This window comes from Takifugu flavidus, chromosome 4 (assembly GCF_003711565.1).
Source record: "Takifugu flavidus isolate HTHZ2018 chromosome 4, ASM371156v2, whole genome shotgun sequence".
Lineage (NCBI taxonomy): Eukaryota > Metazoa > Chordata > Actinopteri > Tetraodontiformes > Tetraodontidae > Takifugu > Takifugu flavidus.
The window spans coordinates 13,743,577-13,759,341 of NC_079523.1; the positions used below are offsets into that span (position 1 = coordinate 13,743,577).

Here is a 15,765-nt window from a genome sequence, read left to right on the forward strand (position 1 = left end):
AAACCTTAATGTCATTTGTTTGAGGCTGATACTTGGTGGTGTCTCATCTTTTGGACGAGTTCATCAATGTTGGGGGTCCGGCTCTGAGCTGAGGAACTCCTCACAATTGAGTGAAGGTGTTCAGCAGGAAGTCCACTTCTGTGTGATGTTTTGTTCAGCTTCATCAAAGAAAGCAGTTGTTCCCGCAGGTCTGTGCTGCCAAACACAGGCAACGTTGGAGCAGCCTGGATGTGTGTCGGGGAGGAAACGGGCAAACTCCGCAGCACCCACTGCCCCATGTGTTGCCTTCAGGGCATCACTGCATTGGAGCTCAATCACCTCCATTTGGAGCTTTGGTGCTGAGCTTTCCACCTCAACCTCAAACGGACGGCTGAGCAGTTCAAACCTGCTTTTTGGTGCTTTTAAGTCAGTGACTCGGCGTGGGAAGTCAGCGGCGAGAACACTCATTTAATCAGCAAACTGTGCGCTCGGGAACACGCTGGTAGAGAGCTTCTCTTTCAGGGTCTGGCAGCTGGGAAAGTGGCTCAAGTTTCCTTTGTGCATCTGTGCCTCCCACAGAGTCCGTTTGGTTTTAAAGGCCTTCACTGTACTGTACATATCAGAGGGGACACCACCCCGACCCTGCAGCTGCAGCTTCATTGCATTCAGATGACTCGGAATGTCCCACAGAAAAGCCGTTTCACACAAGAACCTTTGGTCTGGGAGTTGAGTCGTGTCTTTCCCTTTGCTGTCCAAGAACATCCGATCTCCTCAGGAAGCTGGAACATCTCTGCAGCACCTTTCCCTGGCTTAGCCATCGCACCTCAGTGTGATGGGGCAAATCACCACGCTGCGTTTGCCACTGGCTCAGAAACGCCTTGAACTGGCGCTGAATTAAACCTTTGGCTCTGATAAAGTTCCCTGCGTGCGTGATGGTGAACATTCCATGTTCCATGTTCAGGGCTTCAGCACACAACGATTCCAGGTGTATGATGCAATGATGAGCTGTCAGTTCAGCGTAAAGTTTTCCTCCTGCATCTTCTCCCGTATCTTGGCCACCAGTCCACTCCTGTGTCCACACATGGCAGGTGCTCCGTCTGTTGTCCAACCCACCAGTTTTTCCCGAGGCAGCTCCATCTCATTTCCATCTTGACACCTCTTCATACAAATCCTGTCCTGTGGTTGTGCCGTGCACAGGACGTAACGCCAGAAACTCCTCTGTCACGTTGAGGCTGGAGTCCCCTCTAATGTCGCTGCTCTCATCCACAGCCAGGGAAGATGCCATGAAATCTTTCCCCTTTTTCTCCAGCTGCTCTTTTAGATTGAGGGACAACAATGGTGTTTCTGCTCAGGCTCCCGTTTAAAAAGAGTTGCCTTTTGTCTGGGCAAACTTGCTCACAAACTTTAAGCATGCAGTGTTTGATGGAATCCCCCTCTGGAAATGGCCGGGCTGATTGAGCGATCTCTTCTGCCAGAATCAAACTGGCCTTGACAGCAGCCTCGCTTTGAGATTTGGCTTTTCTGAACAGAGCCTGTCCAGATTTGAGGCCTGGTTTTAACTCCTCAACCTTCTGTAGCTTTTGTTCCATGTCCATATTCTTGTCTTTGTCCGCGTGTTTAGCTTCATGATGCCGTCTCAGATGATATTCTTTCATTACCGCCACCCTTTCTCCACACAGAAGACACCCAGGTTTCCCAGCTGCCTCCGTGAACATGTGCTCCCACTCCCACCTTGTTTGAACCCCCGGTTCTCAGTGTCCACCTTCCCTTTTGCCATTTTATGGGTATCTGAACGTTAACTTTTGCTGTTATGCTAATGACTACTGATAAATAATGAAATGAAGCCACCTCCCACTCAGACTGTCACCGTTGCATTGTGGGAAATGTAGTATTGGCCTGTGTAAAACATCTGCGGCCTGTGGGCCGGTTCTAATAATAAATCAATATCATCCCGGGGGCCATAGAAAACCCTCGACCTTGACTCTGACATATGAGCTTTAAATGATTTCTTTTGACTCCCATTTATTTGGCTGTTTGGATATCATCTTTGCTAGTGTGTGTGTGCGCGCTCTATGGAACTGGCATAAAGGATGTTAAAATTAGTCTAAATTAGTCTAAATTAAATAAAAATTCATCCATTCATCATTCCCAACAGGCGGTGTTTGATTAGAAACTCTTTCTGAACTCTGGTGCTCTGAAACATCTCCGCTTCCATTTTCAGCTGTTTTTATTCTCAATAACATCAAATCATCCATCCATCCAAATCGTGGTCCTGTTGGACCACCAAAGGACAAACACTTTCCATTTAGCACGGGAAAAAAAATTTTGTTTCTGTTTAGCAATGAAGCTGTGGGGAGAGTTTGAGGAGCGTTTCTGAGGAACACGCTGCCATATTGGGTCCAAGCTGCTGGGGTTTTTGTTGTTTCCAGGTGAATCGGTGGGCAGCGGCGTTACCGCCTGTCTCTGCCCCCCCCCTCTCTCCCCGTGGTCGTGGTCACGCCGGGCATCTTTACTGGTCCCGTTTTAAACAGGTTCTGTTGGGAACAGGTGTTCTCCAGAACTGTATTCCAGGCTGCTGTGCTGAAGGGCTGTTTTCAGTAGCAATAGAGCCAGAGTGGGCCTGCTCCATATGAACCCCCCCAGGCCGTGCTTTCCTCCTGGCTGAGCCATAATCAGCTCTGGATGGACTGGTTCACGCTTGGACTGAGTCAAGATTTGATAGCTTGACTGATTCTTACAGTTTTTGATCAAACCCCCATCTGCTGATTCCAGGAGATCTTTAAAGGATCTCAGAGCTTCAGATTTATGAAGCCTGCTCAGCCCCCGGCAGCGCTGATGAAACCATTTCATTCCTTCAAAAAAGCAGAACATGAAGCTCCAGAAAAGGTTTTTGGATCAAGTTTCCAACAGAACGAGGACAAGTGGGTAAAAGCGCCACTTTAAAGCCTCCAGGCCTCAGAAAACATCCACCTTTAGGATGCCTGACTTTAGAGGATCGTCGGTTCGCTCCGAGCACAAGAACAAACATGTTTAACCTCAGTCCAAGAACATCTGACCTGAAATGATCAAAACCCTTCAGCGTAAAAAGATGGTGGAGAGAAAGCTGCTGGGAGGTTCTCAGAAGAGAAGTGGCATTAAAGCCAGCTGGAAGAGTCCAGCCTGCTTCCTGCTCCTCCAAACAGGCGTCTCCACACCAACACTGAGGAACACGGGCTTCTGTTCTTCCTTCTTCTCTTCTGACTATTGTGTGTTTGATGAATGCAGCATCCACTCACTGCCCCCCCCCCCCCCCCCCCCTCATTTACACTGCTCCTGGTTTCACAATGCTCCTCAGACAGATGCAACCAGAGACACTGATGCCGTCAGACAATAAACCTGAGTGTTGTTGTGTCCGGTTATTAACATGTTCCATGCTTTTCCTTCTGCAACAGTTCATCACACCTGCTCAGGGAAACCTCGGTGTAAAGGAGGTGAAGCCGTGCCTCAGTGACTCTACTTTGGTGTTTTAGAAACTAACAGTTATTAGATGAATATACAGTGTGCACGTACGCGCACACGTGTGTATAAACACTTAATACACACATGTGCGTGGATGTAGACTTTAGTACTTTGGGTTCATAGACTTTTTAGTATTTTGCAGATTCGTCTCTGTATATAAACCAGATCCTCCTGTAATAAAGAACTAAAGGCTGACTGTTGTCACGTGACCTGTCTCCGTCTGTGTCCGATGATGGAACCTGCCTGGAACATCTGGTCCACAGAAAAAGCAAAACAGCTCACAGAACTGGCCCAGTTTAGACCCAAAAATGACAAATAATGAAAATGTGTGACACAAACTGTGACGAACTTTCTATTGGCCATTGACAGTTTCAGTCGTCATCAGAATTCATCAGAAATATTTAAATCAACAAACTACACACAGAACCGCAAAGTTTAGAGCTTAAAGGGAGCGACAGGTGAAGATTTAAAGCTCAACGCAGCAAGAAGTTCCAAAAAGGAGAAATATCATGTGGTGCTTTACCGCCACCCGGTGGACACACGTGGAACTGCAGACAATAGTTAAACGCGCTCCGACACATTCTGACCTCTGCTGCTCCTCCTGGACTCCAGGGCTGCAGAAATATGCTGCTTTTACAAGTCTTTAAAATCTGTCAAGCATCAAAAATCTTATTTATTTAACCAGGTTGAATAATGGCGGAGAATGGTGTCCGAAAAGCGTCTTTATTTTAAAGTGAACAAGAACAGTTCGGTCCGCGTTCTCAGAGAGGCGGAGAGACCTCGACTGAGTCCAAAACAAGTCCGCGAGGAAAACTCTCAAAAATAGTCAAGCCACAGAAGTCAGGGTTTGGCGATGAAAACCCTCCGCCGCTGGCAGACGGGAGTTCTGTCCTTAAATCTAACGGGAGATTGAAGAGAGACCGCAGGTGCGTGTGTCTGCGGGGCCAGCTGTGGCTGATGAGCGGCTCCTCCACGCCCCCTGCAGGTAGACACCAGCAACAACGGTCCCAGAAACTGGGAACCCAACAAACCAGTTTTTCAAAGTATTCCTTTCAGACTAAGCAGGAAGACTGAAGACCGACAAGGTGAGTGGAAACGAAGAGCATTATTGAAAAGAATTAACAGTTGTGTTTGGAGATAAAATCAAGATTTGAATCAAGAGACTTCATATTTAGTTTTAGCACAAAACATCATTATACATTATAAATGAATAGGGCTTATTTACCATTCTTACATTCTTCTCATTCTTACATTCTGGCTTTAGTTATAGTTGAATAGTCTTTCTAAGTGAAGTTTAGTTTATTTTTCTGCTCTTTGCTACTGATTCTAAAAGAACTTTAAACCCTCCCAGAATGCTTTAATGGTAGTAATATATACGCCATAAAGCTGTGATTAGGTTTTAAAAGTGAAAGTATTCTCTTCAGACAAAGCAGGAAGAGCGACATTTTGTGACAGGTGAAAAGCTCATAAAGTTATTAGAGTTGTTCAACAGTCCAGGTTACAGCTGGATATTTTGGTATTATTTAAAACAATAAACTTTAAAAATAATTAAATAAATCCACACAGGATCACAGGACACCAACAGGATTTTGGGTGAATGTTGCACGTTTTCTCACAGTGGTTTATTGTTCTATGTTGTGGAACCACTGTGAAAGAAATGCAGGAGTGGGTGTCATTTCTTTCATCTATTTTAAATAGAGCAGTGATCTTTGAGGACTTGGATCATAGAAATAATTGAAGAGGGGAACAAATGAGGGAAGTTAAAAAGTCTAGTATGTTTATGTAGCACCAGATAATTTAGTGGCTGAGCTGAAGACAGTCCTTTCACCATGTTGGCCTGTGGAAAACCAGTGTTGTCGGGCCGATGGACCAGCGTCCCCGTCGTTGCTGGACCACCGTTGGCCACCAGTTGGGTTTTGGGATCAAAGTGGGGGCGTTTCCTGTATCCGGTTCTCCTCACGGATCCATGACTACAACATGTTGCTGCAAGTGCAGAGACGTTTGCTCTGGAAAGAACTTTAGAGCACATTCAGTGCTGCAGGATGAGGGGCTGGAAAAGGTGCCAGTTCTTTTCTCACTGCAGGGAACAGTTAAAAAAAGCAGCTTAAACTCTGAAAACATGAAAATTATACAGAGACATCATTGATTTATTGATTCAGTTGTTATCCAGAATGGATTAGAAATGTTCCTGTTTGATAAAAATGCAGTGAATTGGGATTATTTAACTACAACCTCTCCAGATTATTTACCTTCATCACAGTCTCATCACTATTTCTGATGTTTCCTCAGGATGGATGAGGACAGAGCAGAGTCCACAGTGCCCAGCTGGGTGTCCCTGAAGAGTGACCGGTCCAAAGACCAACCTTTAAAGTTCGGTATTGGACCTCAAGGCTCACCTTTAAAGTAAGGTTTTCTGAACCACATAATTCTACCTTAGAACATTTCACAATCATACAAAACATCATTTTGTGGGTATTAGCCTCCACTATCGTGAAAAATGAAATTCATCAGGTCCTTAAAATGAAACGGTGCACCAACGTGTCAGGCGTTCGCTCCCATTAACTCCCATGTTAATTTTAGTGTGGTAAATCTTTTAAAACTGAAAACTGCTTCTGTTTTTAACTGGTAATTTCTCCTACATGGGTTAACATCATCTCACAAAAATTCCTAGGCATATATTTTAAAGTTTCCCAACAATATCCATCATTGCAGAGTGCTCCAGCTCTCCATTTAGATACAGATGTCCCCCACCTCCCCCGGGACATGGTCAAAGCTCTCCCGGAGGTGTGAGTTGAAGCTCCTTCTGACGGGAGACTCTGCCAGGCGTTCCCAGCAGACCCTCACAACACGTTTGGGTCTGCCGGGTCTGTCCGGCATCCTTCCCCACCATCGGAGCCAACTCACCACCAGGTGGTGATCAGTTGACAGCTCCGCCCCTCTCTTCACCCGAGTGTCCAGAACATGCGGCCGCAAATCCGATGACGCGACCACAAAGTCGATCATCGATCTGCAGCCTAAGGCGTCCTGGTGCCAAGTGCACATGTGGACGCCTTTATGCCTGAACAAGGTGTTTGTTATGGACAATCTGAGACGAGCACAGAAGTCCAATACCCTCCTGTGCTACGACCTTATCGTGGTGGAGGGGTTTGCCTGTCCCAATGATCCTAGGAGCTCCGTTGTCTGGGGCTTTATGCCCCTCGTAGGGCCACCCATGGCAAACAGGTCCGGTGAGGGACCAGACAAAGCGTAGCCCAGGACCCCCTAATGATGCTGAACAACATTGGTGCCAAGTTTCCCTTGCCCAGATGCGGGTCACCGGGGCCCCCTCCTGGAGCCAGGCCTGGGGCCGGGGCACGTGGCGAGCGCCTGGTGGCCGGACCTCTGCCCAGGGAGTCCGGCTCGGGCACAGCCCGAAGAGGCAACATGGGACCCCCTTCCCGTGGGCTCACCACCTGTAGGGGGGCCAAGGGGGTCGGTGCATTGTGTGTTGGGTAGCGGCCGAAGGCAGGGACCTTGGCGGTCTGATCCCCGGCTGCATAAACTGGCTCTAGGGACATGGAATGTCACCTCTCTGGTGGGAAAGGAGCCTGAGCTGGTGCGCGAGGTTGAGAAGTTCCGACTAGATATAGTCGGCCTCACCTCGACGCACAGCAAGGCTCTGGAACCAGTCTTCTCGAGAGGGGTGGACTCTCTACCACTCTGGAGTTGCCGATGGTGAGAGGCGACGGGCAGGGGTGGCAATTCTGGTTGCTCCCCGGCTCAGTGCCTGTATATTGGAGTTTACCCCGGTGGATGAGAGGGTAGCCTCCCTTCACCTTTGGGTGGGGGGACGGATCCTGTGGCCCAAACAGCAGTTCAGCGTATCCACCCTTTTTGGAGTCCTTAGAGGGAGTGCTGGAGAGTGCTCCTTCTGGGGGCTCCCTCGTCCTCCTGGGTGACTTCAATGATCACGTCGGCAGCGACAGTGAGACCTGGAGAGGTGTGATTGGGAAGAACGGCCCCCCTGATCTGAAATGTTCCTGTTTGATAAAAATGCAGTGAATTGGGATTATTAACTACAACCTCTACAGATTATTTACCTTCATCACAGTCTCATCACTATTTCTGATGTTTCCTCAGGATGGACGAGGACAGAGCAGAGTCCACAGTGCCCAGCTGTGTGTCCCTGAAGAGTGACCAGTCCAAAGTGGGGAATAACTTCAGAAGTTCAGAGGAAATGTAAGAAAACTAAAGCGTGATGATGTGTTTGTGTGCAGCTGTTAGTCACATTAACAGCAGCAGGTTGTGAGTTTATTATTGGAGATGTTTAACACTTAAACCTCAGACAGTCATATAGTTATAGACTTAATGTGAATATTGTTGATTAGAAACAAGAATCATGTCTAAACTGAAAGATGAATTCAGACATAAATGCTGGAACAAACTGAGTCTTGATCAGGTTCTTTCATCCTATAAATCAAAGGACTAATAGAGATGTGTTTCATAGTGAGAGGGGGGAGCACATCCTATCAAACTGGGACCAGTCAGCTCCACCAGGAGAGTCCTCTTGTTCACAATCTGGAAGCAGATCTGGAGATGCTGAAATGAAGCCCAACAAAGTAAAACTGTTCAATATGAGATTTAATTTGTGATGTCATGAATTTGTAGTTGTGTTGATGATTTATTATAGATGGAAATCATTGGTTTACTTATGTTCAGGAAGTGATCTGCAGGAGGTGATAGAAGGTCATAAGATGAGTCTGAAGAGAAGATGTGAACATGTGACTGAAGGAACTCATGAAGCAGGAAGTGGAACCCTGCTGAACACGATCTACACTGAGCTCTACATCACTGAGGGACAAAGTGAGGAGGTGGACACACAACATGAGGTGAGACAGCTTGAGAGAACCTCCAAGAAGAACATCCAGGACACTCCAATCAAGTGCCAGGACATCTTCAAAGTCTTATCTGAGCAACAGAGACACATCAGAGTGGTTCTGACCAACGGTGTCGCCGGCGTTGGAAAAACCTTCTCAGTGCAGAAGTTCAGTCTGGACTGGGCAGAAGGTTTGGAGAACCAAGACATCAGTCTGGTGCTTCCGCTCTCATGCAGGGAGCTGAACTTGATCAGAGATGAGCAGCACAGTCTTCTCTCACTGCTTCATGTTTTCCATCCAACATTACAGAAGATCAGAGCAGAAGATCTGACTGTCTGGAACTTCTGTTCATCTTTGATGGCCTGGATGAAAGCAGATTTTCACTGGGTTTCAACAACCATCAGCTCATCTCTGATGTCACACAAGTATCGTCCGTTGGCGTGCTCCTGGTGAACCTCATCCAGGGGAACCTGCTTCCCTCAGCTCTCATCTGGATCACCTCCAGACCTGCAGCAGCCTATCAGATTCCTCCCTCGTGTGTTGACAGGATCACAGAAGTACGAGGCTTCACTGACTCCCAGAAGGAGGAGTACTTCAGGAGGAGGTTCAGTGATGAAGATCTGTCCAAGAGAATCATCTCACACATCAAGGCCTCCAGGAGCCTCCACATCATGTGTCTGATCCCAGTTTTCTGCTGGATCACTGCTATAGTTCTGGAGGACATGATGACCAGAGACCAGAGAGGAGAGCTGCCCAAAACCCTGACTGACCTCTACTCACACTTCCTGAGGGTTCAGATAAAGAGGAAGAAGCAGAAGTATGGAGGAAAGCAGAGACCAGAGGAACTGACTGAGGCTGACAAAGAACTCCTTCTGAAGTTGGGTCGGCTGGCGTTTGAACATCTGGAGAAAGGAAACATCATGTTCTACTCAGAAGACCTGGAGCGATGTGGACTGGACGTCTCCGAGGTGTCGGTGTACTCAGGAGTTTGTACAGAGATCTTCAAAAGAGAGAGTGTGATCTTCCAGAAATCAGTCTACTGCTTTGTTCATCTGAGCGTTCAGGAGTTTCTGGCTGCCGTCTACATGTTCCACCGTTACACCAGGAAAGACACAGGTTATAAATCAGTTCCTAAAATATTCCAAACCAAACCCCTTTTCCTGGTTTTCATGGTTGTTCACAAATAACGATCCAGCCATATCTCTTGATGACTTCCTCAGGAGAGCACTAATGAAATCTCTTGAAAGTGTAAATGGCCACCTGGACTTGTTTGTTCGCTTCCTTCATGGTCTCTCTCTGGAGTCCAATCAGAGGATCTTGGGTGGACTGTTGGATCAGAGGAACAGCCACCCAGAAACCATCCAGAAGGTCCTCAACAACCTGAAGGAGGAGACAGTTATAAAATCTCCCCAGACAGAAGCATCAACATCTTCCACTGTCTGATGGAGATGAAGGATCAGTCAGTCCATCAGGAGATCCAAGAGTTCCTGAAGTCAGAGAAGAAATCACGAGGAGACTGTCAGAGATCCACTGTTCAGCTCTGGCCTACCTGCTGCAGATGTCAGAGGAGGTTCTGGATGAGCTGAACCTGCAGCAGTACAACACCTCAGATGAGGGACGACGTCGCCTGATTCCAGCTGTGAGGAACTGCAGGAAGGCCGAGTAAGTAAAGATTTTTGGGGCCGGACATCGGCGTTTAAATCAAGCGAGTGGATCATGTCAGGTAGCAATACCCCCTCCAGTGGTCATTCCTTCAATTCTTTATCTCCATTGCAGCGTCCATAAATTAAAAACACAACAATTCATCCAGAAATGTTCAACACTGGCTGGATATAAGTTCAAAGGTCAATCCAGACAAACCAACATAAGGCAGGAATAATAGGAGCCACAAGTTAACTGACTATCATGAAATTACTGTCATGTCATTAAATCACTTTTGTTTGTTGTATACATCGTATTCAAACAACAGAAAAACACATTTTAACTAATGACACGTGACTATTTTGCTTCATTTGTTCAACGTAAAAACAGCCGGCCTCGTTGGTTTAAATGGGTGTTTTAGGTCTTTGTGGCGGTTCCGTTTGGAGCCTTTATGTGACCCACAAAGTTGTTTGACCCTTTCCACACCCGTTAGGTGGCAACTTCATCACTAGCAACAAAAGGTGCAGTGAAAATGATTTGAAGGGAAACAGGCAGATATAACAGAAGCTGAGGGCAATCGATGCAACCAGAGACTCTGATGTCATCGATCGGATCGCTGAATTAAGACTTGACGCACCATCGTACAAATTGGATGAAATGCAAAATATCCAAAGAGCCGATAGACAGATAAAAAGATGCACGTTTCTTTAAACCATTTGCTATAATCATTTTAAATATTGAGTAATTATGAGCTGTTCTAAAATAAGACAAATGTTGAGAATAATTCAGTTGCATTTCAGATCTGATGGTCGTTCAAACTGTTGCTCTACGGTGTTGAATTTAGCTTTTCCAGGAAATGAGCTACATTTGTGTTGAGGTAGATTCTCAGATAAGTTGATGAGAAATCCCAAAGTTTGACTCACTATTTTTGTTTCATACACAACAGACTGTCTGGTAGTTTTCTTTCAAAGAGTCATTGGGAAGTTGTGGCCTCAGCAATGACGTCAAACCCTTCTCATCTACGGGAGCTGAGCTTAATCGAACAAAGCCTGACAGTAAAGTTACTGTCTTCTGCAATGATGCATCCAAACTGCAGACTGGAGACGCTCAGGTCAGGAGGCCTCTGTTGGTCTTTTCTAAATTTCTTTACATTTTCTGCTTTTCTCTTCATTTTCAGATTTAGAAATGTGTTTTTATTTGCCCCATTTATTCCTTTTCCAGGCTGAGTGACTGCAGGTTATCAGAGATCAGCTGTGACTCTCTGGCCTCGGCGCTGAGGTCCAATCCCTCCCATCTGAGAGATGGACCTGAGTAGGAACCAGCTGAAGGATCCAGGAGTGAAGCTGCTCTGTGGTTTTCTCTGCAGGATCCTCTCTGTAAGCTGGAGACTCTCAGGTCAGTCAGAGATGATCCAGTACTTTCCCAGGTGTAACTAGTTAGACAATAACTGTTTCCATGTTGATCTTTGTTATAAACGTAGTGTTACAGTTCTCAGAAAAAAGACCACACAGGACAGATTTGCAGTATTAAATTGGTTGTGGAAATCTGTCCCATGTGAGGATGGTCATCAATGACTAGAAAGGAAGTATCAGTTGTAGATTTGTCTTGTTTTATTTTAGGCTGGCCACAAAACCGCCCAAACATTCAGACCAATCAAAAATGGTTCTTCCTGTCTTTTAAAGATCAGAAGGAAAACTAGAAACCCAAAAAGAAAGCTGCTGCAGTGTGCCATGCCCCTTCTCTACTGAGAAAAGCCATCCCAAAAAAGAGAAAAGCCCAAGTGTGAAGTGAGCACCCTGTTAAACCTTGGTACCGAAAGCCTGCAGTCATTCTCATCTGAGGTGGCTTCATTCCAGCCAGAAGCCCAAACCTGCCTCCCTCTTAAAGGGGCAGCAGGTCAGTCCAACCACAGAAACCTTCATGAAGATCTGAAGCTTTCAGCATCCACAATTGTTGCACCTCACTTCCATTGGAGTCCAAATCAGAAGTCAACAAGTTGATTCTACACCGATTCTACACAATGCAACCATTTTAAAAAGGTCCATCCACATAAGTTTTCACACATTTTTATATAAATCTGTTTGTTCATCGCCTCCTTCTGTTGTAATGGTCATTAAAGAAAATGACCTTATTGGAGTTTTTCTCCTCACAAATATGACTTCTATGAACGATGCAATAAATGCAGCTTGCAATCTAAGACAATATGGAAGTATGTGTATAATAGTAGTGGAAGTAGCTCATAAAATAATACATTTGCTCTTCTCATCGAATCTCTCTATGTTATTAAAGAAAAACCTGCTCTTAGTCAACAACATCTAAGATCAACAACCAAAAATCCTAATTTTCTACAATCTAATATAAAACAGTAGAGAAGAGTCTTTCTGCAGAGACACTGGTGGCAGGAATGCAGAAGTATCACCTGCTCAACTTGGAAGGTGGAGCAGAAACCACCAGCTGAGAAGGTCCTCAGTGAGAGGAAGTGGTGGAGAACCATGAAACTTGCTAAGCTCCACCTCAGCTCCAGAGACGGGCTGAGCTGGAGCTGTGGCACCAGGTATCGCCCAGAAGAGCCTCCAACAAACAAGCTCTTCTCTTGGGAGGAGAGGGCTTTGAATCTCAGCTCAGTGTGCTTGTCTCTAGTAGGTGGCAGCTGCACCTTTTCCTGAGCTCCTTGTTGATGCCCTGAGGGGAATTGATGCTCCTGCAATGTTTTCTGGCAGCATTGAGCTTGCAGTGGGGCAATCAAACACACTGTGGGGGGGCTCTCTTTCCTTCTCTCATCTGGAGAACAAGTGACACCAGCTGCCAATCATTGTTGGAGAAATGTGCAGTCAGGGGAACTCTGCGTCCAGACTATAGCCACCCTTCCAGCATCCAGCAGTGTCTAAAACCTTTGATTTGGTTTCACCAGAGAGTGTAGGGATTGCAGGGTCGCTGCAGCATCGCCCACAAGCTGTCAGGAGTGGGTCGCTTTGTCCCAACTCCTGACAAGAGTTGAGTGCTATTGAGAAATGTGGTCTCACAAACTGGAAGGTATTTTGACCCACACACACTTTACATACGCTGGAGATCTTGTCCAACCGCCCTGAAAGAACCCAAAATAGGAACATACGGCAGATAAGCCGGTGCAGGACCAGAGGTTTGTTGCTTGGAAGCTGTGTTTTGCTCTGGTACATGTTGATTTTTATTTGTCTTCTCTCAAAATAATTGTTATTTTAGCCTTTGGGGCTGCAGTTTATCAGAGACCAGCTGTGATTCTGTGGCCTCAGCTCTGAAGTCCAACCTCTCCCATCTGAGGGTTCTGGACCTGAGTGGAAACCATCTGCAGGATTCAGGAGTGGAGCGGCTCTGTTCTGGACTGGAGAGTCCAAACTGTAAACTGGAGAGGCTCAGGTCAGTCTTCATTTTTCTACCTATATACCAGCTGCTAAGATGGTGAAGTGAGGCTGTTCTCAACACTGCTGTGATGCACCACATTAAAAAAATTCCTTGTAATATCGTGAATTCAGGTCTGACCCAACTAAGAACTAACGTAGGTTTAGTACTGACGCAGATAACATGCAGACCTGCACCGTATAACCTCATCCTGCATTTTTCAGATTGATTGACTGCAGCTTATCAGAGATCAGCTGTGGCTCTCTGGCCTCGGCGCTGAGGTCCAATCCCTCCCATCTCAGAGAACTGGACCTGAGTCATAACCAGCTGCAGGATCCAGGAGTGAAGCTGCTCTGTGGTTTTCTCCACTTTCCAAACTGCCGACTGGAATCTCTGAGGTAAACACCATTCTCAAAAATGTCCATTATTCCATCCGAGGGTCCTCACACTTTCTGAGTGTGTGTGTTGTGCCCAGTTCCTTCAGGAGGGAGGGCCACACGGGGACCACTTATTCATGATAAATTGATTTGAGGACAATGAAAAAGCCGACAGATGGTAACCAAAATTAGACAAAACTAGGTGAGGGTGCCTGGTAGACACCAGCCAACGAGGAGGGAGATGGTGAGGGAGACAGGAAGTCATCTAAGACAGGTTGTGCCTTTAAAGATGAGCCACAGGTGAGATGGATCTCCATGATGAGATGGGAGGGAAAGAGGTGGGAGAACCTGGGAAGAGTGAGGGCCAGAACAATATATATTCTCCTTTGGAACAGTGCAAACCTGAGAGGTTGGAATTGTGGTAATTACATATTACTATCATTTTTTAACCTGTAACTAAGTTAAATATTTACAGATCATGCCTTTGATTAACCTTTTAGATTAATACTGGTTTCACTTATAACCTTATAAAAGTTTCCCTTCTTTATTTAGATTAAGGACCTGCAGCTTATCAGAGACCAGCTGTGACTCTCTGGCCTCGGCGCTGAGGTCCAATCCCTCCCATCTCAGAGAACTGGACCTCATGTTCAACAATCTGCAGGATCCAGGAGTGAAGCTGCTGTCTGATCTCGTAGAGAATCCACACTATGGGCTGGAGACATTGAGTCATTTCTGGTTGGAGCCAGTCAACTCCCCTCATCTGCTGCATCACTCACTGACCACTGGTGAAGAACATCTGTGGAAACATCTGCCGTCTACTCCCTCCAGAGATGAAAAATTCAGTTTTTAAAAAGCGCTGGTGGACTTTCAGGAGATCAGTCGATGGTCGACAAAGCAGAAGCAGCTTCGCCTTGAAGTTAAATTAGTTCCTGGTATCACACAATGCATCTTTATAAAGTTCTAAATGGCTCCTCGGCCACTCTTAGAAGCATGAAAACATTCTCTTAATTGTCTCTTCAAATGTCTGTATTATACGTTACTATTTTACATCATGCCTTCAGAATCTTTAGGGTTTAGTATTTACTGTCTCTGTGACATGGAGCATTGGAATATTTCAGCTGCAGCCAGCAAAAACCATCAGAATGACGGCTATCGGTGGGAACCGCAGGTCATTTGACTTTAGTCAGTCTGTTCAATGTTATAGGATTTATTGCAATCTAATAAAAACTATGAATAAATGTGGGAAATAAAAAGAAGCAAAATGACCAAATAAATCTCCCATGAATACTGTAAATTTAAAGATGTCAAGAATGGAATATCAGCTTAAATTTAATCAAACATAAAGTGAAAAGGCCTCCTTTAAGTTTACTGCAAAAATAAACACTAAATCAAGAGCGACACGCGCCAAAAACGTCTCATTCTCTCTTCTGTCTCCACTCATTCTTTTATATTCTCTTAAGATAATGGGGACGGGGTCGTGTGATAACAAAACAACCTAATTGGGGACTATATTTTTGTTGCAAAAACTTTGGCTCTTCAGAAGTTTCTATGTTGGCTTCCACAGATTGTGCATCCACTAGAAACTCAGTGTTTTTGAGGAACTACCAGGAGTGGCTGGAGTGGAGGCCAATGACGCTATAGCTACATATAGCTACATATAGATCACCGTTATCCTCAACCCAAAAGACCACCAGTTGGCGCAGCAATACTAAAGATAGGAGGTTGTGGTCGTTGTGCAGACGCGGAGTGATATCACGCACAAACGTGCCCTATGTTCTATATCCCGTATGTTCGCGACCAAAGGGCGCACCGTACTAAAAGGTGCAGCCTCAGTTACGGGTGCTGTTTCTGTATTTAACACATACATCAGGTGCTCCGGATTATAGGGCGCGGGCATGGTAAAACATACCGCTACGATAGCTTAAAAACATGCATGCTAGCGCGTATTTAGCAATTTTGCAAAAGCCGGCAACCGACAACAATGTTTCCAAAATTAAAATTTTCATATTTTTCGTATTTGTTATTAAACCCCGGAGGCT

At 45.8% G+C, this 15,765-nt stretch overlaps 1 protein-coding gene and 1 long non-coding RNA gene across 2 annotated transcripts; both read left to right on the forward strand.

Moving 5' to 3' along the window:
• Positions 1-4,284: 4,284 nt before the first annotated feature.
• Positions 4,285-7,664, forward strand: LOC130523739 (uncharacterized). Its single transcript, XR_008949990.1, has 3 exons — positions 4,285-4,562; positions 5,767-5,880; positions 7,597-7,664. It is a non-coding gene; the product is annotated as an uncharacterized LOC130523739 (long non-coding RNA).
• A 1,013-nt stretch (positions 7,665-8,677) lies between these two features.
• LOC130523735 (protein NLRC3-like) lies at positions 8,678-9,585 on the forward strand (the record flags this gene model as incomplete). Its single annotated transcript, XM_057029233.1, has 1 exon — positions 8,678-9,585. A coding segment is annotated over one exon (843 nt), but the record flags the coding sequence as incomplete, so codon positions are not given.
• Between the last annotated feature and the right edge of the window lie 6,180 nt (positions 9,586-15,765).